The sequence below is a fragment of the Sus scrofa genome, chromosome 3, assembly GCF_054392235.1.
Source record: "Sus scrofa isolate SSC_HxYL_T2T_F1_AM1 chromosome 3, Sscrofa_HxYL_maternal_Yorkshire_Landrace_v2.0, whole genome shotgun sequence".
Classification (NCBI taxonomy): Eukaryota; Metazoa; Chordata; class Mammalia; order Artiodactyla; family Suidae; genus Sus; species Sus scrofa.
The window spans coordinates 10,200,897-10,224,229 of NC_139385.1; the positions used below are offsets into that span (position 1 = coordinate 10,200,897).

The following is a 23,333-nucleotide window of genomic DNA, read 5'->3' on the forward strand; positions in this document are numbered from 1 at the left end:
ACTGTAACCTCAGGAGAGGCCCTGAGCAGAACCACCCTGCATAACTACTCTCAAATTTCTGGACCACAAAAATGGTGAGACAATAAATGTTTGCTATTTTAAGTTGCTCAATCTGGGACTGATGTGTCAGGTAGCAACAGACAACATTGGGACCTGGACCAGCAGGTGAGGGACGAATTACTCTTCTCATCAGTAGGTTGAACACGCCCCAGCTGCTGGGCCCCCCCCTTTCATCCGCCTCACGAAGCACCCAGAGTAATTTTATATGAGCAAATCTTTCACTGTTGCTACCAACCCGGGGAGGTGGTTATAATCCCTGTTTTACAGAGGGGGAAACCGAGGCTCAGAGAATCGGCATGACTCGCTAAAGATTATACAGGGTGTCCATGGCAGGGCTTGGACCTGAGCCAGGTTTGTCCCCAGGCTCTGAGCGGATCCGCAGCCGACCTGAGTAAAACAAAGAATGCGGCCTCCCATCTAGTTCCGCAAGGATCGAGTTATTAGCCACGGCCGTCGCTGACCAGCAGGACACCCTGAAAGGACTTCGAGAGAGAAAAACAGATAAGGCACTCTGGGCTTTGCAAAGACAGGCCCCTTAGGTAGATATGGCTCAGTAAGAATTTTAATGGACCCAGATTCCTGCATCTCCCCCTACATAGAAAAAGCACTAAAATCATTAACTGAGAGATTTGTTCCTTGTGACTAAAAAGTGACATCTTCCCCAGAGATATACTTGATTGCCTGTATTCTGCAACCAAAATCACACATACACATACGCTGGCCTCTCCTCCTACCACTTTGGAGCATTCCCTTCAGAGCTACTGAGAGGCTGTTTCCCAGGCTATAGTCCCCAGCCAGGTCTTTGAATAAACACTGAAACTTACAATTTGTAGGTTGTGCCTTTTTCTTCGGGTCAACATTGATTTCACAGTGGGCCCTCAGCACAGGCTGGGGCCTGACTGGCCAGGCGCAAAGCTGGAAGGCCCAGCCACAGGAGCCTATGCCGAGGGGGCTGCTTCAGGCTCCCAGAACCTTTCCAGGAGGGTAGCTCTATGAATGGTGGCCCTGGCATTCACAATGACCATGGAAGGCCAGCCTGGGTCAGAAGGCACCCTCTGTATGATTAAGTGGTGGTGAAGGCCCCACCACCTATGCCCACTGAAAAAGCCCTGAACACAGGTGAGGGCACTTTTGTAGAAAACAGCCTTAAGATTTAGCAAATAAAAATCCAGGATGCTGTTAAATGTGAAATTCAGATTAACAATAAATGTTAGTATATCACCGATATTATATGGGGCTTACATCAACTTATTTATCTGAAATTCAGTTTAACTGGGTATCCTAGATTTTACCTGGCAATACTAGTGCAAAGCCTCTGAAGTCACTGCTATTTCCACCTCCACCTGGGGGTGGCCTTAGTCTTCAGAAATCTTCTCTTCAGTTAATGGACCCTTTCTTGGTTCTGGCTCACTGCTAACGCCCTGCTAAGTCTGAAGGTCCTGAAGACAAATAGGGAATGATTCCTGCCCTCAGGTAGGGTAGAGAGACATGCAACGGATTCAATTATAAAGTACTAGGTATCAGGGAAGCACTCAGCTGCCAGCAACAGAAAGCCCAATCAATAACGGCTTAAATGAAGAAGACTGTTTTTGCACACAAAACAAGAAGTCCAAAGTAGGACTGCTGCTGGCTTTGGCTCAGCCGTTCAATAGTATCAGAGCCAAGATTTCTGTAATTTCCTTGGCTTGTCCCACATAGTCTCAAGGTAGCTGCCACAGCTCCAGCCATCCTATCTGTGTTCAAGATGGAATAAAGAGAGGAAGACAAAGGTTTTCCAGTCCTTCCTTCTGCAATAGATTTGTGTTCATGTCTTTTGGACAGAAGTGGGTTGTTTGGCCACCTCTATCTGCAAGGAAGTCTGGAAAAGTGGACCATAGGATTATTGTGATTGGATTAGAACAATCCCAATGTATTGCTGGGGCTGGAAACACTATTTCTCCAAAGAAAATCAGAATTCTTTCAGGAAGGAAGAAGTGGGGAGTAGGCATTGGGCAGGCAAAATGATCTGCCACGTGCTCCAACAGAGGTTTGTACAGAGTGTTAGAGGAACACCCAAGGATATAGTGACATGTTCTACCTGAGGAGTGGTGGTCAGGGAAGGCTTCATGGAGGAGGTGGCTTTTGAGCCAAGGCTTGTGTGATCATTGGGCATTTGCCGGGAGAAGGGGCAGGGGAAGCCTGGGCTGGGAGGACAGTGCAAACAACTGCACGGTAGGCTCGGTGCTTTCGGCCAGGAGGTGCATGGACATACCTGGGAGGCCATCCTGAAGGGCCTTGATGGCTGTGCCCAGAGCTGTGTGCTTTACTCTGGGGACATTTTTCTCTCCTCATCTTATTCGATGTCTCTGCAACAGATGACCCTCTGGCACTCTCCTTCGCAGCTCCTGCTCAGGGTCCTTCGTGAACCCCTGCTCCCCACCAGGCCAGCCAGGGTCCTCTGTTGAAACCCTCATGGAACCACGTTCTGTTCCGTTCCCTTCCCCACTTGACGCAGTTGGTAATTAGATATTCATTTGTGTGTCTGTTTCATTCCTGGCTTTCTCCCCGCCAGCCTGTAAGCTGATCCTGTGCACCCCTGCCTGGTACTCAGCAGACCTTTCATAATCATCTGCTGAATGAGCCCGTGAACAAAGGACAATGTGTGTGATGGGGGTGGGGGGTGGGCGGCACCGAAGTGGTGTGAGCTGGGAAGAGCATGGTTTGTTTCCTTCTGTTCCAGTCACTCTGTTGGCCACCGATCAGAGGGGACAGGCATCGGGGGTGAGGTACAGGAAGGCTGGAGAGGGAAGAGCAGAGGGCCTGTGTTCAGGTCTTTGTTTTTTCCTCTGAGGACCCCAGACTAGCACAGCTGGGCCCCCAGGGAAGCAAAAAGAGATCTGGTTCTCACCTGGGGCATCTCATCTCCGGGGTCCCTCCTTGCAGGAAGAGGATGATGACACACCATTGTCCTGGTCAGCTGGGGGCAAAGGTGACAGGGATGGCATTGTTTTCGAGTGGGCTCTCTTCCTGTGTACACAGCTGTCTTGCTGCACCAGCTGGTCCAGGGTGGGCCACTCTCTGGCCATCGGCGGGAACTTCCCCCGAGACCCAGCAAGACCCAGGAAAGCCCTGGACAAGGTGCTAGGGGCTGGAGAAGGGTGGCATCTTGCAGCTGCGTTTGCTCTTGAGCTGTGATCCTGCCTCTTGGAGGGTAAGGTCTGCTGACACCACTGCTCCCGTTGCCTACCCCCGCCCCCAGAGCCCCGAGGGAGGTAGAGCCCACAAAGGACAAGACTGGGGTGCAGGATGAGAAGGAAGGAAAGGAGAGAGGTGTCCCCAGGTGTGCCTCGCACAGCAGCGAATAGACCGGAGCTGAGCGTTTGGGAGAAATGCCCGTTATATGGACGAGGCCCAGGCAGATTGTGACCTGCCCCACCCTGTCCCCATTCTCAGATTTAATGGTCTTCGGGACCTTACAGTGCATCAAATTCAGCCCTCCCCAGCACCTCTCGTCTGCTCGCCTCAGTGACGGGAGCACACGGTCTCCCTGGGCAGCCTGTTCATCCTTAGATGCCCCCTGTGCCACTGTACCAGCCATATGGCTCCCAGAGCAGCCTCTGCGATGGCAGGATGCCCTTCCTTTTGCAGCTGAGTGACCTCAACTGGGAGGTCAAGGTCACATAGTAAAGCAGGCGTCCTGACCTATGCCAGCGCCCCCGCTCCCAACAGGGGAGCGGGCAGTGCCCCCGTGTCCCTCCCTCCTCAGTGCTCTGCTCCACCTCTCCCAGCAGAACACACACACACACACACACACACAGCACCAAGGTCTGTCTGCAGGAGGGGCTTCGGCCACCCAATACCCTGGCTCGCCTTTCTGGTTCTCTCTCCTGTACTAGAAGCTGGCTCCTTGCTTTCCACAGCCTCATGAGGAACTTTCTAGACTCTGACTTTCCCTTTTGTCTGTCTGGGGCCCTGTCCGGCCCTGTCCACTCAAAGGGAGAGCAGAGCCTGGCCCTCACTGCAAAGGAGGGGTGGGGCCAGCGAACCCCCAAGAGGGGCTTGGCAGCTGGGCACCAGTCGGGCCAGCCCTGCCTGTGGGTCCAGGAATCGTGTCCCCAGCTGATTATGACACCCCCCATGTTGCAGCGACATGGACCTTGGCCGTACCCGGCAGGCTGCCACAGCGGTTAGAACCCAGAGCTTTGGTCAAGCGGGAAATCAAAGCAGCTGGAGGGGTGCTGGGGAGGGACAAGGTCTCAGCGGTGGCCACAAGTGTTGCAGGCGCCCCTCGACCCCGCAGGGGACAGACACCTGCGGTGTCGTTCACTGCCCAGGCTGGTGGCCAGCCGCCCTGGGGAGCTGTTCTCTAGAGGGGTAACTGCTGCTCCCCCGTCCCACCCACGCCCAGCATCCAGGACAGCCATGGGTGGGTAGGGCGAGGATTGGGGGCCAGGGGCAGGAATTTCAACGTGACTCCCAGGAGTTAAATGATAGCTTTATACATCTTGGGAAGGGGGCTCAGGGAGAGGTAGGAGGCTGCTGAGGGGGCAGAGGGAGGGCAGGAAGGTGCTGTGAGGGGAGGGGGAGAGCTGGCTCCAAGCGGGGGAGGGGTTCATGGAGGAACCCTTCCCCCCACCCCATACACACACACACACACACAGAAACTCACATGCATATGCACACAGGCTCACATGCACAAACACACAAGTGATCCTCGGCAAGCAGGCATTTGCAAGCCACCTCCGTGGCTACGAGCCGCCTGGGCAGAGGGAAGAGCAGAGCAAGATCCATGGGCTGAAGACCTGCCGTTACTGGCCAAGTTGCTTCCTCCCTAGAGCTTCAATATGCTCATCCATAAAATGGGAGTGAGCATCCCCGCCTCCCCGGGTGGGGTGCCAGGCTCAGGGACCCTGCAGGGTGGCAGGGGAGAATGAAGCCCGGTCTCACCCTCCTCTGCCCTCACTCTGACCTAGTTCAGCCTTTCGGGACAGGTGGAGGGGGATGGGCCAGGCCTCCAAAGGCTGGACTGGGCTGGAACTCTTACCTAATGCCACCTGGAGCCTACCAGGGCGAGCTGGAACCTGACCCAGCCAGGCCTCAGTTTTCAGGAAAAACAACCCTCTCCCAGGTGCAGAAGCCACCAGGAGGGCCTGGCATCCTTGGGAAGGGAGGGGTCCAGGTCTGCAGGGAAGCTCGGGCCTCTGTCATCAGGCCCTGGGACTGCAGCATGAAGGCTTAAAGCTAGACTCCTGGCAGAGAGTTCCAACCCCAAACATCCCCGAGGGCTGGCTGGACACCAAGAGGGACTGAGCCCCCCTGGTGGGAGAGGTCTGGGTGGAGGCTGACACAGGGCAGGATGGGGCCTGGCCAGCTCTCACTGGGGGAGAAAGTCTCTGGGGGGAGGGGCAGGATGCGGGTGTGTGGGGTTTGCCTCCACTTCCCGTGCAGCCTCGGGAGAGGCTTCTTTCAGGACCAGAGGGGCTCCAAGTGCCTTTCCAGCACAGCCATTGGGGCCCCTAGGTCCAATCTGCCAGGGGAAGGACCTTTTCTGCTGGAGAAATTGCCCATAGACAGCGTCGCCCACACCTTCAAACTTACCCATCTGCTCCCACGTTGAGCATGCGCACAGCAACGCCTCTTCCCCCCACCTGCCCAAGCCGCCTTCTCACCTGCTCGCTCAGTTCCTCCTCCGCCTTTCCCGGTGCCTCTGGGGAGGTTCTGGTCTCTCTGTTCCCTCCTCACGTCTCAGATGGGGAGAAGGGAGACCAGAGTAGCCGGATGTGACACCCGAAGTTCAGGCCAGCTGATTTCTCTCACTGCTGGGGCCCCGGAGGCTCTTGGGCTCAGGGCTGGCCCAGCGCTCATGGCTCAGGAAGGGAGGGCTGAGAAAGCCTCCTTGACCGCGGAGAGCGGAAGAACTCGGGGCAGGCAGGTGGGATCTGCGGGCTGGGACACCTGGGCGGCAGCCTACCATGCGGGGAGTTTGGCTCTGCCCTGCTTCACCTGTGATGGCAGGTAACCTTTCTGTGCCCCTGGAGCCCTGAGAGTTAACAGAAGAGGGGCCACACCTGGGCATGGAGGCCAACAAGGGAACAAACAAGGAGGCCCAAGGTGTTGTAGATTTCTTCTCTGCCAACCGCAGGAATGCCCCCGATGGCGTGGGGGAAGGGCCAGCCCGTGACATCGTAGGGCAGCCGGGAGCCCCTTCCCCTCGGGCAGAGAGCTCATGCCTGTGGAAGGTCCTCTCCTCTGGTCCCCAGGGGTCCTCCTCCAGCCCTGGGTACACGAGGAAGGTGAGGAGGTAGCCCTAGGGAGGAGGCCCAGCTCCAGCCGGGTGAATTCGTGCAGCTCCCTTCAGACCCCGGCACAGGGGAACCGCGCAGTGGTCCCCGCCGCGCCCAGCATCCAGTCCCAGCTCCTTCCCACTCCGGCCCCCATGGCCTCTCCACGTCCATTTCTCGGCGCTGGCCTCGTGGGCCCCTCCACACCACACTGCTGGGCTAGCCAGGCACCACGGGACAGGCTGGCCTCTCCTCCTGGAAGGCCCTTCTCCATGTTCCTTTCTGGAGAGGATAACTTCCTGCGGGACAGCCTCCCTGGGCCCTGCAGGCTGACTGCCCCCTCCTCTGTGCTCTGCGGGGTGATGTGCCGCCCAGAGCTGGGGCGTCCTGGGATTACTGAGGTTTCCGCCTCCTTCGCCAGACCTGGAAGGGGCAGGTTGTGGTCCTCTTTGTGATCCCGCCCCTGGGATGGGGCCCAGAATAGAGCAGGTGCTCAGTAACCCTTTGATAAGGGAATGAATGAATGAATGGATAAATAAATGAATGAGTGAGTGTGGCCAATGCAAAGGCTTAGGCTCCCAGGACCTAAGCTCTTGACTGGGAGCTCCCTGTGGGCCCAGTGGTCACCTAGGCTTAGAGCACTAAGCTATGAGTGTGAGTGTGGCCTCCTACGCCCAGGCTGTCCACAGGCAGATTCCCAGGGCAACGTGCATTGACCGAGCACCTACTGTATGCATCACCCCAGGCCGTTCTCCCCCATGCTCGATGCTTCCCACCTGGGCCTCTGCTCTGAACCTCTGTCCCCCTGGAACGTTCGTGCCCCTGATCTCACAGCTGCTCCCTAGATTCCATCACGTCTCAGCAGAAAAGTTGCCTCCCCTCTCTCTATGCTTCATTGTCCTGGCTTAATGCTTTGCAACACAATTCTCACAAGCTTCTATTTTTCTTGTATTTGTCTGTCTGCTAAATGTTTCTCTGTCCCTCTCTGCCCCTGACGCACAGATTATTAAGCTCCTTGAAGGCAGGCATTTAGTTACCTTGCTCTCTGCTGCCTCTCCACACCAGGAATGGTGCCTGGCACATAGTAGGTGCTCAGTAGATGGTCAGCGAATGAGCGAATGCAGACTTTGGGGATGAGAGTCCAGGCCAGACTGCCCCTGCCCTCATGGAGTTGGAGGTGCAATAGACAGACACCTGCTAGGAGAAGGCCACCCAAATTGCTGCAATTTGCCACTGCTGATAAAGTCCTTTTCCCCACCCCTCGAAGCTGCGTTCACATCACATCAGATGCCTCTGTTCCTTTAATGTTAACAACCTCCCTGAAGTCAGGGGTGAATGTTCCCACACTGCAGGTGAGGGGAGGAAGCTCAGAGGCCTTGCGCCGGGCCCCCAGGTCAAATGCTGGAAGGAGGCAGCGTGTTATCCCCTGTCTTTATCACATACCTCATCTCCCCGAGCACAGGGAAGTCAGGTGATTTGCCCAAGGCCTTGGAGCTGGGGAGAGGCTGCAGGAGCCTCGAGGTTCCCCCCTCGCTGCCTTCTGAGCAGGGCTCCTTCCTGGGGCTCAACTTGCTACTTCCAGCCCTTCCTCTCTGCCCTGGATCTGGGGGCGGGGTGGGGGCTGAAGTCTGTACTCTCCAGAATCTGGGTTCCAGCACCATCTCTTTCCAAGGCCTCAGGCCATCTCAGCCTCGGGACCTTGTGACAGCTTTGAAGCACACGGCCCTAAATGGGACATCCAGCCCCACCCCTGCCTGCAGACCGCCTCCCTCTTCCTACTTCCAGCAGGACTGGCACCTGAGCTCAAATGTCATTTCTCTTCTTCTTCCCTCCCCCCCGGAAGAGAGCAGGATGCTGCAGAACCCACCAAGTTGCTGATGGGGAGATGGCGAGGGGTGGGGGTGGAGGAGGCGGCTGTGGGGAGTGCCTGGTGGCGGTGACATGCTGAATGTAGCCACTGGGAGATACGACCTTACCTGCATTAAGTTCCTGGGGCGCTGTAACTAAGTGGCCCAAACTGGGTGACTTCAAATAGCAGATGTCTATTGTCTCACAGTCCTGGAGGCCGGAAGTCTGAAGGCAAGATGTCAAGGGGGCCGTGCCTCCCCTCACATTCTAGGAAAGAACCCTTCCTACCCTCCTCCCAGCTTCTGGTGGCTTCCAGCAATCCTTGGTGGCTCGGCTGGTAGATGCAGCAACCCAATCCCTGCCTCTGTGTTCACAAAGCCATCCTCACCCTGTGCGTCTCTGCATCCCTGTGTCCTCACATGACCTTCTTATAAGGACACCTGCTATTGTGTTAGGACACAACTGAATCCATCATGGCCTCATCTTGACCCATTGCATCAGCAAAAACCCTATTTCCAAACAATGGCGCATTCACAGGGGCCAGGATTATGGCTTCAGCATATTTTGGTGGGGACACAATTCAACCCACGACACTAACTAAAGGGTGCAGGATGGCATGGAAGGCCCCAGAGATGACCTAACCTGGGCTGGGAGGCTGCAAGTGCAGGCCCCTGGGGAGGGGCAATAGCTCTCTGAGCTGTGCTCCTGGGTGCGGTGCAGGTGGGTGTGGGGTGGGGGTATGGGGGTAGGGGTGGGGTCAGGGTATGGGGTGGGTGTGGGGTCGGGGTATGGGGTGGGTGTGGGGTAGGGGTATGGGTGTGGGTGTGGAGTCGGGGCATGGGAGTGGAGTGGGGGTGGGGGGCGCTGCTGTGGCCTCCTCTGTGAAGCTGCGAGGGGCCATCCCGTTGCCGGCTTTCCTCCTCCCCCTGACCTGCTTCTTCCTGGGTGGGACCTGGGCTCTGCCCGGGGTGTGTGTCCCAGTCTGCTCATGGGGGACAGTGTTTCTCTTGTGCCCTAAAAACCTCCCCTGAAGTCTTCCTTCAGAAGGGTGAATGTACCGCAGGGAGGGGGCCCGCTGGTCCCCGCGAGGGAAGCTAGGAGAGGGGACCGGCTTTCGGAAGAGATGAATGTCTGGCCCTTCCAGCCCTGCTGGGGCGGAGGGGGAGCCCAGGCTGCAGATCAGCCCGGGCAGGGGTCCCTCGGGTCCTGCCTCCAGGGCCCGACCCAGTCTGACGGGAGGAGGGCACTCACCGGCTCTCACCGGCTTCGGTTCTCTCCGCAGAGTTCCCAGCCACCATCCGGGGAGGCCGTGGCCACCCCCTGGCAGGAGAGTCTGACTGGAGGGGGCCTCAGGACCCCTGGGAGGACCCCGACCGATCCAGGGCTCCTGGAGTTGGCACAGCACCAGGGGCTCAGCTGGACCCAGTGTGTCCCCCGGGGGCGAGCTCTACTCTCCCCCCGCCCGCCAGACCACTCTTCCACCCACCGGCCGGACAGCGAGGGTTAGGAGACCTGGGTTCTGTGCTGGCCTTAGCCGAGGCGCCACGGCCGGCGTCATGGGGTGTCCTTAACCAAGGAACTGCCCCTCTCTGGGCCTCACGTTCCCAGTGCAGAGCGAGCGCTGGACTCAGGATCCCTCCCAGCGCCCCCTCCGTGTTGGGTGCGCCTGAGTGGCAGGCATGGCTTTGATGGTGGAATTCCGGGCAGGGTGTGATGAGCACATGGAAGGGGGGTTCAGCCCAGTTGTCCTGCTCGTCACCCCCACTTGCTCCTGAAGATTTCGCTCACTTCCAGAAGCTTCCTGTCGGCTGTTGGTCATCTCCCACAGTGCCTGCGGCACAGGTTGTCCGGGGGAGAGCAGGAGGGTGGTGGGAGATGAGACTGGGGAGGTAGGCTAAGGTCAGTTGGGCAAGATGGGGCGGGCAGGCGGGGGAGCTGGGTGGTTCCCACCCAAGTCTCTGCTCTGTGAAGTGTCGTGTATACACGCAGGTACATACAGCAGGTGCTGGGGCACAGACCAGCTGATGCCTGACTGTGTGTGTGTACAGGTGTGAATATGTGTGCGTGTGTCACGGAACCACATCTGCGTGCATTTTTGCGCGTGATACCTGCCTGAACGTGAATTGATGTGTAGGAAGGGGCTCAGATGTGTGAGTTCAGAATGGTGTGTCTGTGTTTCCACGTGCCTGCGTTGTGGGTGTGTCGCTGGCTCCCTTCGTGAACCATGAGCGCATTGAAGGCTCGGCTCACTTTTCCCATCTGCGTGCAGGCCAGGAGCTCAGCTGCTCACAAAGTGTGTGTTAAGCAGGCTCACGAAGGAGGAAGGCCTTGCGGGGTGGAGCGTCCATGCCTCTCTTGGTCCTTAGCTTTTGTCACAGGTGTCCCCAAGCCTGATGCCCTCCCCAGAGGGTTCCTCAGAGGACAGGAGCGGGCCCTTTTCCCCTGGCACCCCCAGGGTCTGTCCCAGGGAAGGTTTGAGTGGCGGCCAAGGGGCCGCTTCTCTGTTGCCCCCTGCCGACGGAGAGGGGAAAAGGGACGGAAGCTTCTCTGGCTAGAGGGTCTCGCCCAGCCTGGGGATCGGAAAGAGGTTTCTGGTGTGCTGGGAATAATAGCCTTCCCTTGTGCCCAAGGTGCTGAATTCTTCCCCCCAGTTCTCCAGGCTGGCCTGGGGGCCTTGTCTGGGCGCCTGACTAGCGTTGCTGAATTACAATTCTTTAATGGTCCACTCTCCCCACCCCCAGACTGAGCTCCCCCCAGTTCATTTGCTCAACGAATCCTTATCATCGGCCCCGTGTTGGGGGCTCTCTGCCCTTGCAGAGCTCGCCCGTCTCTGTCCCTAGGCCCACCCTGAGGCTTGGCACACTCACCATTTGCGGAAGGGGCTGCACCAGTGGGTGATGCAACAGGCCAGTGGGGAGGGGCTGGGGTCCCCTTCAGGTCCTAACAAAGGCACGAGAAATGGGCCCTGGGACCTGGCTCCAGGCTGCCTGCTGCCCACTGAGATCCAAGGAAAGTCCAGGGAGACAAGGAACCAGTTCAGCGCAGCAGCGGTGGCAGTGGCCTGAGGAGGGGGTGCGGCTGGCCGCTCTGCCAGGCCCGTCCTGCCTTCTCGGAACCCCGTCAGTGAAGCCAGGGGTGGAGGCGGCGGCAGGACAGCGTGACCTCTGAGGACCCTCACCGCTCTGCTACCCCTGGACGTGAGGGCCCTCCAGCCAGACACGAAGGCGGTGACCATGCCACATGGGGAGCAGGTGGCCACCTCACCTGCTTCCGGCTACAGGCCTGTGACTGGAGTGGAGGGAACGGGTCTAAGGGGCACACTGCAGCCTGCGCTCCCCAAGTGACACCAGGGAAAGGTACCAGGTGTGGATGGAGACGGAGGCCCCAGGCCCGGCCCAGCTGGATGTGTCTGTGACTGCAGACAGGTCCCAGCCGCAGCCTGGGCCCCTGTCTCCTCAGCTGGTGAATCCTAGTCACAACCCTGCTTGGGGGTCACCCTCTCAGCTTCACTCCCACGCACCGTCCCCAGTGCCGGCCACTCGGTACACACGGGCCCGTCACTGCCCTATCCACCGCTGTGGCTTGTGGGTGTGTCCCACCCACCTCTCACACTCAGGGCCTGTCAAAAAGCCAGGCCCGAGGTCGTCCAGCTCCAGGAATAAACCAAGGCCATGTGCCACACTACCTGTGCCAACACTGCACGCCAGTGTGTCTTCTCGGCGTGAGCCCATGTCAAAGAGCTCCAGCCCCCTGGCTGGTCAGAACCACGGGCTCCTTGGCCTGGTCAGGAGCCTGTTGGCTGGGTCACATCCCTGTCCCTGTCCTGCATCAGGGGCACTGACCCCTGAAAGGACACTTCCTGGGCCCACCTGCCAAAGGGTGCCCGGCTAACTTGGCTCCTGGGAGACTCTGATGGTAGATCTGGCGACAGGCAGAGAAGCCAGGCTCTGGTCCCTGACTCCCACTTCAGAGGCCAGCACTGCCAGGGCCTGGGTCACTCCCGGGTATGCGGTCCAGCCTGGAACTCTGGAAACACCGTGGTGGCTTCCTGCTGTTGCCACACCTTCCCGGTTGCCCTCTCAGCCCTCTGGGGATCTTTGTAAGTCACGCCCCATGATGCCCACTGGGAGTTGGCTGCTGCCTCCAGCCGGGTCCGTGCCGCTTCACCACCACACCGCGCCTCAGGGCATCACTGCCACCCTCTGTATCCCCCGCCAGGCCGCAAAGAGACCACACACGGAGGGCAGGCTGGAGGCTGCGTCTTTATACAAAGGTTATCAACACCGTGGACCGGCCAGCACACTGCTGGGCGCAGGCCCGTCTCGCCACTTCCCGGGGCAGAAGTCTGGGTCGGGGTGGGGGTGGGGGTCGCTGCTGGGGAGGAACACGGCACAGGCCCGGGGACTCCCGCGGGGCACACGGACACGCGGACACGAACACCCAAGCGCACTATTACAAGGACGGGAGGGAAACAGTCGGCCGCACCTGCCGCCCACGGCCAAGGCCCTCCTGTGCGGGAGCTGCGGGGGCAGCGCCACCACTGAGCCATGCGACCTCGTGTCGTCACAGGGCGCGTCGCTGTCTGCATCTGTGAACTGGGGACGACAAGCTGTACTTCACAGAGCTGTCATGAGGACAAATGAGACTGAAATAGGGACACGGATCAAAAGACTCAACGCAGAGCCTGCACATCGAGGTGTTTGGTAAAGAACTTTCTGTCGAGAAAATCGGAGCTCAGAGGGGACCTTCCTCAGAAGGCTGAGACGGGAGACCACTTCCCTAGAAACTCTGTCTCAGGGGATCAGGACCCTAGAGCACTCCTTGGAGCCGGCGGCCGCTGGAGTGGCCAGGGCCCCGGAATACACCGTGCCGGGGCAGTTGAGGGGGGCAGGGGGCTGCACCCCCAGGGAGGCACCCGCGGAAGCCGGGTAGACACCGGAGGAGTTAGGGGTTGTGCCAAAATGGTTTTGCACGTAGCACAGGCCGGAGGCAGGCTGGTATGGAGGCAGGCTGGGCATGTGCCCAGGAGCGCAGGCTGGCCAGGATGCGAGTTTCTGGCCACTGGCATGCTGCATCTGGGCGACAGGGTGGTTCGGGGGCAGGTGAGGGTGGCCGCTCTGTGTGGGGTAGGAGCCGGGCACAGGGTTCAGCCTGGAAAGGAGAGAGAGATGCCAGTCATGCTGGGGCGCCCAGCACCCCAGGCGTCAGTCCACAGAACAGCATGGCATCGCTGCCCTGCTTTCTATTACAACACACTTTGGACCTTTCCTGGAACCAGCTGTAAAGGTGCCAAGTGGGGAGAAAAGTTAATCTCAACTGCACAGAAAAATGCAGAGTTCCCATCGTGGCTCAGCGGTAATGAACCCAACTAGTATCCATGAGGACACGAGTTTGATCCCTGGCCTCGCTCAGGGGTTTGGGGATCCGCTGTTGCCCTGAGCTGTGGTGTAGGTCACAGATGCGGCTCGGATCTGGCCTTGCTGTGGCTGTGGTGTAGGCCAGAGGCTACAGCTCCGATTCGACCCCTAGCCTGGGAACCTCCATATGCTGCGGGTGTGGGCCTACAGAGAAAAATACATAAATAAATTTAAAAAAGTAAAAACAAAAACAAACACAAAACATGCCCAGAGAGGGCAGGGCCCACTTCCAGGCCTGCACTGAGCCAGCAGGAGGAGGGGTATCGGGCCCACGCCTGAGACCCTCTGAGGTGTAACCTACTCCCAGCAGCTTGCAAACTGATGGAGATGGGGGCCAGATCACAGGAGCTGGTGGGTTCGTGGCCGGCTCAGCAATTGGCCTCAAAGAGGACGGATCCACCTCCTGGATGTGGGGGGCGGGGGAAGGGCTCTAACGGGGCAACACGGGCTTGGGCCCAGGCCTTGTCTGCTGGCAGATTTTCTGCCCGTGACTTCAGGAACAAAGCCTTCCCATTCAAAGTTCCAGCAGGCAGGAACCGACAGTACAAACATGGGGAGCTGTTTGTGCTGAGGGTCAAGACCACCCCCGCCCCCCCAGACACACAAGGCTGGCACCACGGAGGGAGACGCAGCCTAAGAGCTTTAGCCGGTAAGCTTTTCTGCCAAGTTCCAAACACGGAGAATGTCAACGCCACTGCTCCCTGTGTTGGGTAACTGGACTAAACCTGTGTATATTCCAATCCCAACCTGAGCTTACAAATCAGCTGCTTAAACATAGGATAGGACACTTAGAGACTTCTGGGATTTTCAAGAATATAGAGGTTTGGGCCTATAAGAAGCTTGACAGGAGCCTCTAGGGAGGTAAAGCTGTCCAGACAGGCACGTTCACGGCCCACTTAAACACTGGGTGGCCACGCTGCCCGTGATCACCTGAAACAGCGGGTTCTGTTTCAGGCGCCTCCAGCAGCTCGGGATGACGAGGGATCAAACAATAGGCCACGCCAGGGACACGAAAGGAACCGAGTCACTCTGTCCCCCCCGCCAGATCCGCACATCACCATGAAGCAGGATCCCTGGCACAGAGCGGTGACCGAGACGCAGCGTGGAAGAACTTTCTCACCAGGGGCTGCCTTGGAGAGTGGGCCCCCGGCCACCAGGAGGTGTGACGGGGGTGGGCTGAACATCGGCAGCTGTCCTGGAGAGGATTCTTCACAGGGTGGAAGTTTGCAAAGGCGGACCCTTAAGTCCTCCCTAGATTCTGTGAGAACAGCAATTAAGACTCAAACAGCCGAGTTCCCTCAGTGGAAGCAAATCTGACTGGCATCCATGAGGACGCAGGTTCGATCCCTGGCCTTGCTCAGTGGGTTAAGGATCCGGCATTGCTGTGAGCTGTGGTGTAGGTCGCAGACGCAGCTCAGATCCTGTGTTGCTGTGGCTGTGATGTAGGCTGGCAGCAACAGCTCTGATTAAACCCCTTGCCTGGGAACCTCCATACACCACAGGTGTGGCCCTAAAAAGACAAAAAAAAAAAAAAAAAAAAAAAAAAAAAAAAGTCAAAAAGCTACCACACACCTAATTCTCAATTTAAACAGCCCTCCACCTGTTCAGACTCCAGGAATTACTCGCCGGAAGCCAAATGGGTCAGTGTGCATTTCCGATTCCCCCAGTTCCCCTCCCTGCCTTTCGTAGCAGTCCAAGGGCTGTGGGCCCCCGAAGGCTGGCCTCAGCCACCTCCTGAAATAAACTACAGGGAGCAGCTTCCAATTCAACCCAGGTCCTGCCTGCAGCCAGCACAGGGGGCAGAGGGTGCTCTGTGGCCGGATGGAGGCAGAACAGGGCCACTGACAGAGCACCCCGACTTCACAGCGAGCCCTTCCTTTGGGAGGGACGAGAAGGAAGGGAAACCACAGCTGTGACATCTCAGCACTGACCAAACCCAGGGCCAGCCACCAGGGGCTGGCAGTGGGCCGCGGCGGCCAGCGAGCAAGCAGGATGCGGGGCAGGAGACCCTGCTGCTGTGTTACCTGCAGAGAGACTCTTGTCCCCTTTGGGCTCCCCTGTGAAAGGAGCGGGTGAGACCCAGAGAGCACCAGCGGCCTGCCCAGCGCTTTCCGTGGAGAGGTGACGCCCCGGACTGGAGGACCACAAACCTGGCCTTCTCCTGCCTGGGGGTGAGGACACCCTGCCTCTCAGGTTCCGGGCTGTGCCACCTCCGGATAAGGCCCCGGTCAGCCGGCGGGCTGTGCTTCTCACCAGCCTTACACGCCGGGAGCCCAATCCCACCGGCACACAGATCACCTGGCAGCGCCGAGGGCTGTGGTGACACCCCTAGATGTGGCCACGAGTCACTCGGGGTCATGCCCAAGCGCGTCAAAGGCCTTCCCTGTCCCCCTCCGGCTCCACCCCTCCGAGAGATGCAGCTGGGCAGCATCTCGGATGCTCAGGAGAAATCCGTGCATGGGCTTCCCTGGGCCCCGGCTGCCCACACCGTCCTCCCTGGGCCCCCTGACACTGGACCCGTCACACCCTCTCAGACCCTAGGACGGCGCGGGGAGCGAGGCGCAGGGTTGGGTACCTCACCTCCGGCTGTGGGCCGCCCTTCTCTCGGCCGAAGAGCCTGAGATGTACTTGAACAGCGAAATCCTCCTCATCAGGCTGAAGGGGAACTTCTGGTCGAGCTTCAGGGCCACGTGCTCCGGCAGGTCAAGGGAGTAGCAGTACGTGAGGCCGTCTGAGGTCGGCGGGTTAAGGCAAAGGGGAGGAGGGCTGAGCGCTCCCCGCGGGATCCGGGTTCCCACCTCCCTTCTGCACGGGAACGAGTGCTCATTCCCCCCAAACGCTGCCTGGAGTTTCAGGCTCAGCGGAAACCAAGAGTGGAGCTTTGCTGCCCTGCAGCTCCGAGGAAGCCTGCGCCAGCGACAAGAGAGGGCAGACAGGGGCTAACACTTCACTGTCCCCTAGTCAAGCCATCCTGTCCCCTGAGCCGCTGCGGTCACGGTCGGAAGCCAGCACACACCTGTCTCTGCAGGGGGGTGAGGCAGGAGGCTGTCCTAATCCTAACCCCCTCTGGGGGACCGACACCTGCTGGCACTTTGTCCCAAATAAAAGGCACGGTGCCTCCACGTGACCGAGTGAGCTTCCTGTGGGCCTTGGTGGGTGGCCGCCCTTTCCCCACACTGGCACCACCTCCCAGGGACGTGATGCAACTCTGGTCATCTGATCTGTGTCAGCCTGTCACTGCCCAGACAGCCTCAGAGAATTATCTCACCATCTACCCATCCTCCCAAACAACATTTGCCGAACATCCAGGAGTTCCCTGGTGGCTCAGTGGATTATGGAGCTGGCACTGTCACTTCTGTGGCTCAGATCGCTCACTGCTGTGGCACAGGTTTTGATCCCTGGCCTGGGAACTTCTGCATACCAAGGGTGCAGCCAAAAGATAAATAAATAAATTGACTGACCGTCTAGTATATACCACGTACAAAGGAATAAGAATAAGGGACGGATAGAATAAACAGGGATGAGTGAAAGCTTATCTACAGACGACCATGGGTGGAGGGGGGACCCTCACCTAGTCTAGGTCAAGCCGTGAAGATTCTCTTGAAGGAAGGGATGTGGATGCTGAACCCTAAATCCTGAGTAGCCACAGCTAGAAGGGGCTGCTGGGAGAGAAGGCTGTTCTTTGAGGCAGTGTTCTTAGCTGGAGTGGCTGCTGAAAGTTAATTCTTTGCTGGGTTAGACCGTTCCAGTCACGATGAGCCATCTGGCGTCCCTGGCCACTGGCCACTAAACGGTAGTAGCACCTCGTCACTGTGATAACCAAATACGCCCTTGCGTGTTTCAAAGCTCTTTCAAGGAGGACAGTGTATTTCCAAATACTGACTCCAGGTGGTAACCAGTGCTGTAAGAAGTCGAAAGTTGTCATGGCTGATGACTTCCATTTGATCTCAAGACTTTGTTCTGCTTCTGACTCGGACAAAGTAAGAATAGGAGGCCGGTTCTCCCACATAACTAACTATAAAAAGGGATACGATATTTTACACAATTGTTGTCAGATCCTAGACCACCAATGCTATCCAACTGGGATGCGCAAGGAAAAGGAAACCAGTTAAGGATCCAGCTGGTTTTCCGCTTGCAGGTGCTTTCTCACCCACCGCCTAGGAAAGGGAATTCCAGCAGAGTATAGCTTTTCTTCTTTTTTTGGCTGAGCTGGAGAGACAGAGTTCAGAGAGGGAAAAGAGCCTGGGATTTATAGGTCAGTAATGGAGAGGAGGGAGCTAATCCCAGAAGCGGCTCTGGAAATATGCAAAGGGTTCCCTGAGTCTCTAGCTAACTAAGAACGTGGATGCACACAGGCTGAGCCTCCTCGAGCCAGGCAAAGACCAGCCACCGAGGAAAGCACAACTATCACAGAGCTGTAACATCAACAACTCCTGGAGCTCCACTCCACGGGGACAGTTAGCTCAGATGATCGTTTTTTGTTGGTTTTTTATCTTTTGAAGGCTGCACCTGTGGCATATGGAGATTCCCAGGCTAGGGGTTGAATCAGAGCTGCAGCCACCAGCCTACGCCACAGCCCCAGCCACGCCAGATCTGAGCCATGTCTTCGACCTACACCACAGCTCACAGCAACACCAGATTCTTAACCCACTGAGTGAGGCCAGGGATCAAACCTGCATCGTCATAGATGCTGGTCCGACTCGTTTCCACTGAGCCACACCAGGAACTCCGAGCAAAACGCTTTAAATATAAAGACACAAATGTTAAAAATTTAAGGATGGAAAAATATATACCTTGTAAATCCTAATTTAAGAAAGCAGAAAGCTGTCGTAACTAAATTCCTATCAGACAATGAAGAATTTAGGGCAGAGAATAGCATCAGACATTTCAAGAGTCAGTTTTATAAAGATAAAGGATAAATTTGTTAAGACGATGGAACAGTCCCAAATGCATATGTAGTAGCAGAGCTTTGAAATACTTGAAGCCGAAACTTGAAAAAAAAACAGATCTACAGTATTAGTTGGAGATTTCAACAGTCCTCTCTCAGTAATTGATAGAACAACATAAGGATACAGAAGCCCTGAACGACACAACACACTGACCTAAGAGACATACACTGAACACTATACCCACCAACCACAGAACACACGTTTCTTTCAAGGACACGTAAAATACCCACCAGGGTGTAACAACTGCTGGGTCAGAAAAAGGCAAAAGGAACGTCATCTTACAAAGAATTTTCTCTGACCACATGAAATGACTCAGTAACAAAAAGAAACCTGGGACATGGCCAAATATTTAGAAATTAAGCAACTCCTTGTAAATAACCCTGAGATCACAGAAGAGATTCCCAAGGCAAATTAGAAAATACTTTTAACTGAATGTTAATAAAAACATACCTCAAAAACTTGTGGGATGCAGCTAAAGAACTGCTTATAGGGGAGTTTATAGCTTTAAATTTTCATATGAGAAAAAAAAAAAAGGTTTAAAATTGATGAGATAAGGAGCTCCCCTCGTGGCGCAGTTCCGACTAGGAACCATGAGGTTGAGGGTTCGATCCCTGGCCTCGCTCCATGGGTGAAGGATCCGGCGTTGCCGGGAGCTGTGCTGTAAGTTGCAGACGTGGCTCAGATCCTGCGTGGCTGTGGCTGTGGTGTAGGCTGGCGGCTGCAGCTCTGATTCGACCCCTCGCCTGGGAACTTCCATGTGCCATGGGTGTGGCCCTAGAAGAAGACAAAATAACTAACTAAAAATTAAAAAATTGATGAAATCAAACTAAAATTTAAAAGTAGGATAAATCAGAGCTACGTTATCAATGTGGATTTACACACTGCCCTCACGAAGAGCTTACGGAATCACAAGCTGGAAGACAGTTTAAGAATACATCTTGTCCAGCTCTCAGCACTACCAATTCTGATGGTTAAAAAGGGAATCCCCTTTGTGTTTCAGAATTTTCCCCTGAACTGCCAGAATATTTCTATAAGGAATACAAGGTTTACCCTGAGTTTTTAACCGCCACCTGGTAAAAGCCTATCTTTAAAAAATTTTTTTCTTGTTTTTCTGAGAAAAGACTGAGCCAAACACACACAAACAAGCCTGTTTCCTAGTCCTTTTAGGACACACCTCCAGCTCACGGGTATTTCAGATCCCTCCACTAAAAACTCTTATTGTAATTAGTCAGGTGTAGGTTTATACCTCGGTTTGCAAGGAGAAAATAAATCAGAATATCCCACTAACGGGCAGTGCTGAGCTAGCAAGGGTGCGAGACAGCTACGGGGTGATCCTTCCCGGACGAGGCAGTTCGGGCCTGGAGAAGGGACTGGCCTGCCTGGGGCCACACGGTTTCCAAAGCTGAAGCCAGAAGACAGACCACCTCCACCTGAGCCCCCAGCTCTCCCCACCTGAGCCCCCAGAACCTCCAACCTGGTTCACCCCGAGGCACAGCACGGGTCTCCAGGGCCCTTCCAGGAAGGATACACGCCAGCCCAATTCCAAGTCCACAGACGTTGCTGAGGAAAGAGGTCTGGGGAATGAGCCAGGAGGCACAGAGCAGGAGCCACGGCACCAGCATCGAGGGCACCACCATGCCAAACACCAGGGCCCGCCTCATCCGAGCGCGGACGGAGTTGACGCCCAGCATGGCAAAAGCCACCGGGGTGAAGCCTCTGGCGTCCTCCACCTCCCCCAGCTTCGACAGCTTCGACACAGCTTCAAAGGACAGGAAGATGATGGCAGAGCAGAGGGCGAAGATCACGGTGAAGAAGCAGTGGCGGACCGTGCCCACGGTTCTCTCAAAATTGCCAGCAAAGCGCCAGATGATGATAGCGCCGCAGAGCAGGGAGACGGGGTTCTCGTAGACAAAGATGTAGGTCACCAGCCTGTAAACTGCAGAGGGAGCCCAGTTAGAGGCCCGACGGCGGGTTGCTCCAGGAAAGGAAAGCCAGGTTACAACCCACCTAGGAAACGGGGAGGAGCTGGCTCCCACTGCCAGTGAAAATCAGCCCGGAGCCAGTGGGAGAAGCAGTAGGAGGCAACAGTGAAGGACCCGGGACTCAAAGGAGAGGCGTGAATGTCTCATCTTTGCTCTTTCCCAGACCTGGAGCAAGTCTTATCAGTGACTGGCTTCCACGTGGGGAAAAAAACAACACTTTTTAGCATGGGATGGTCTTTGAATTTGTAATGTGCTTTATAATCCTTTTTTTTTTTTTTTTTAAAGGTTTTAATACTGACCTATCTCACCGGGCAGTGTGAGGGTTAATTAATTGTAACAGCTTCAGGTGGATTGAGTGGGTGTCACTTAACACTCTTTGTGCCCGTCTCCTCGGCTGTAATCCTGACCTCTCCTTCCATAGTGGCTGTTCAGAGGAAGAAAAAAGGGACCATGAATGATTTTGCACCTATAGAGAAAACTATCACTAATAATGTAGATACAGAACTCAGAAGTCTTTCTCGAACGTGCTTATCCGATCGTACACGTAGGGCGATGCTTTAGGTGGTGTAAGACAGCGAAGGATCTCACTTTTATTTTTCGACAAGCAGCCCTCCCTTAGGCATTTTTACATCCCTGCAAACCCAAACACTCAATGGAAGGGAGGGGACCAGTGACATTGGACTTGGGAGTCTAAAGGCTTGGAGTGGAATTCTGCTTCTCTATACCATCCAGGCTGGCTGAGCTCAATCAAGTCACAGGCCCCGTGGGCTTCAATTTGCTCCTCGCGAAGTAACAGAATTACCCTTGAGGCCCTCAGGGGGCTCTTCCATGTCTAATACTCACATTGCCCATGACCCCCACACTCAGAGAAGCTGTGAAGTAAAGAAAAGAAAAAGGAGCTCAGTTTAGACTGGCATTTCGCATCTGTCGCTAAAGACAGGTGTGCTCTGTGTGTCTCGGCTGGGGAAGGGTTTCGCCTTGCAGCAGGCAAGCTATGGCCCGTATACCTCAGGCAGGCCATCTCTGTGAGGCTTCATTATCTGAAGAGTACTTCATGACCGGTTGAGTACTTCCAGCACTGAAATTCCAAGTATAAATGTGAAGATTCTAGAAGCAATTCTCTGTAAGTTGGGGATTGATTACAAGCCCCGTGACTCCGGTTCCAAAACATCGCGCAAAAAAAGAGAGAAAAATCTGGGTGCCTGTCTCCATTGTATGACTCAACAGCTCTGCGAATCTTCTTCGCATTAAGCCTCGGTTCCATCCAAGCAGTGATTGGCAATAATAAAGCCTACATGACGTCAGGGGATCACGGTGAGGATTAAATGAGACTAATGCAGGTGAATGTGCTTTGCGAAACAGCAAGAGTCATACACATTTCCCATATTCCTCCTCACAAAAGAATGGGGAATAAACAGAGACTAGGGCCGTCTTTTATGAGCGGATGTTTATCTTTAATTGCTTTGCAAAACTGCTCCCTCCCTCCCCCCAGAGAAAACAAACACCTTTCCCAAAGGTACAAGGTGCCCCCTCCCGCTACAAACTGGGAATCGGAGTCAGGATTAACATAAAAACGAAGAAGCAGAAGAAATTTTAAACCCCGGGAGGCCAGGACTCTTATAAAGGTAGCCACAGATAAAGCTCAAGTGTCCTGACGAAGGCGAAAAAAAAATTTTTTTTTTTCGCGGGGGGACTAGGCCTAAAGCAGACGTAGCGGTGAATGTGAAAAGGGGTGGGAGGAGAGGAGAAAAATCCTCCTTGGGGCGAGAGCAGGGGTGAATGGAACCGATTTGCTGCGAACGGATAAGGGGGCCTCGGTCGGTCTGATGACGACGGGAAAGGAACACATCTGGGTAGGGAAGAATTACAGGGATGGTGAAGATGGGTCTACACAGACAAAGACGTGGAATATGGGGCTGGACCTCCAGGTGGGGAGAATGATGATGCGGACGGAAACGGGGCGGCGGGTGCTGGGAGGCCGGTGCCTAGGGCCTGGCGACGTCGGAGGAAAAGGGCTGGCATCGGGGGCCCGGAGCCGCCCTGCTCACCTTGCCAGTTGCGCAGGGCCTCGGACCGCAGCGAGAGGCCCGAGGGCGCCAGGGGCGGCTGCAGCAGGAACAGGCGGGGCCCGGACACCAGCAGCGAGAGCAGCGCGGTGAAGAAGGTGGCGGATGGCACCTCGGGCCACAAGGACCAGCTCCGGTACCCGGGCTCCGAGACCGCCATGGCCGCCAAGGCTCCCGCACCTCTGCGCGGCCGCGGCTGGTCCCAGACTCCTTCCGCCTCCCCGCGGCCGTCTCCCCGGGCAACAGCGGAGGGGGTGGCCGGAAGCCACACCTCCCCGAGGCTCCGCCCCGTGCAGAACCGCGCAGTCCGGTGGCTCAGGCAGCGGGGAGTTCAGCCAGCGCCCTCTGGCGGCAGCCCCCAGCCCCAACGCCCGCGAGCCCGAGTCCGGCGTGAGGGGCTCCTTCGTCTCTGCTGCCTAATGGTTATTGTGCCTTGCGGTTTACAGAGTTTTTCTCTCTCTCCCTCCCTCTCCCTTCTCCCCTCCCACATCTCCATGATACCAATGAGGACACCGAGGGAAGTCGACCACTGGAACCCAGGTTTCCTCTGCTGCTATGGCCTGGAATTGGCTACTGGCAAGGGCAGCGTTGAGCGTCTGGCTTAGAGAAACAGCGGCCAGAGACGAAGGAGGGATTCCATTGAAGGCCCTGACGCGTTAGGGATGTAACATAACAGCAGTAATAATCAAGGTCTAGTTCAGCACTTGAAGCCTGAAAAGCACCTTCAGCAGAGAACAGTTGTTTAGACAAC

The 23,333-nt window shown here is 56.3% G+C and overlaps 1 protein-coding gene across 5 annotated transcripts; it reads right to left on the bottom strand.

Annotated features, from left to right (window-relative positions):
• Positions 1-12,417: 12,417 nt before the first annotated feature.
• On the bottom strand, positions 12,418-22,792 carry RHBDD2 (rhomboid domain containing 2). Of its 5 annotated transcripts, none has more exons than XM_021086311.2 (6): positions 22,565-22,792; positions 20,816-20,940; positions 20,542-20,703; positions 20,063-20,470; positions 16,166-16,316; positions 12,418-13,319 (listed from the first exon to the last, which is right to left on the bottom strand). In XM_021086311.2, the coding sequence occupies exons 4-6, from the start codon at positions 20,223-20,225 to the stop codon at positions 12,962-12,964; spliced, it is 672 nt and encodes a 223-aa protein (XP_020941970.1). In that variant the 5' UTR covers positions 20,226-20,470; positions 20,542-20,703; positions 20,816-20,940; positions 22,565-22,792; the 3' UTR covers positions 12,418-12,961. The 5 variants fall into 5 exon arrangements, 4 of the variants coding, with proteins under 4 accessions (XP_020941970.1, XP_020941972.1, XP_020941968.1 ...); XM_021086313.2 differs by having other exon boundaries at positions 20,542-20,707; XM_021086309.2 differs by lacking the exon at positions 20,542-20,703.
• Positions 22,793-23,333: the final 541 nt, after the last annotated feature.

Bases quoted from the DNA above. Each gene is read 5' to 3' on its own strand.
- RHBDD2 (XM_021086308.2), bottom strand. From the start codon at position 22,742: ATGGCGGTCTCGGAGCCCGGGTACCGGAGCTGGTCCTTGTGGCCCGAG. The intron at 20,471-22,564 runs GTGAGCAGGGCG...CTCCCTCTGCAG, and splicing joins GGCCCTGCGCAACTGGCAAG to TTTACAGGCTGGTGACCTAC. The intron at 16,317-20,062 runs GTATCCTTCCTG...CGCCGACCTCAG, and splicing joins ACTTGGAATTGGGCTGGCGT to ACGGCCTCACGTACTGCTAC.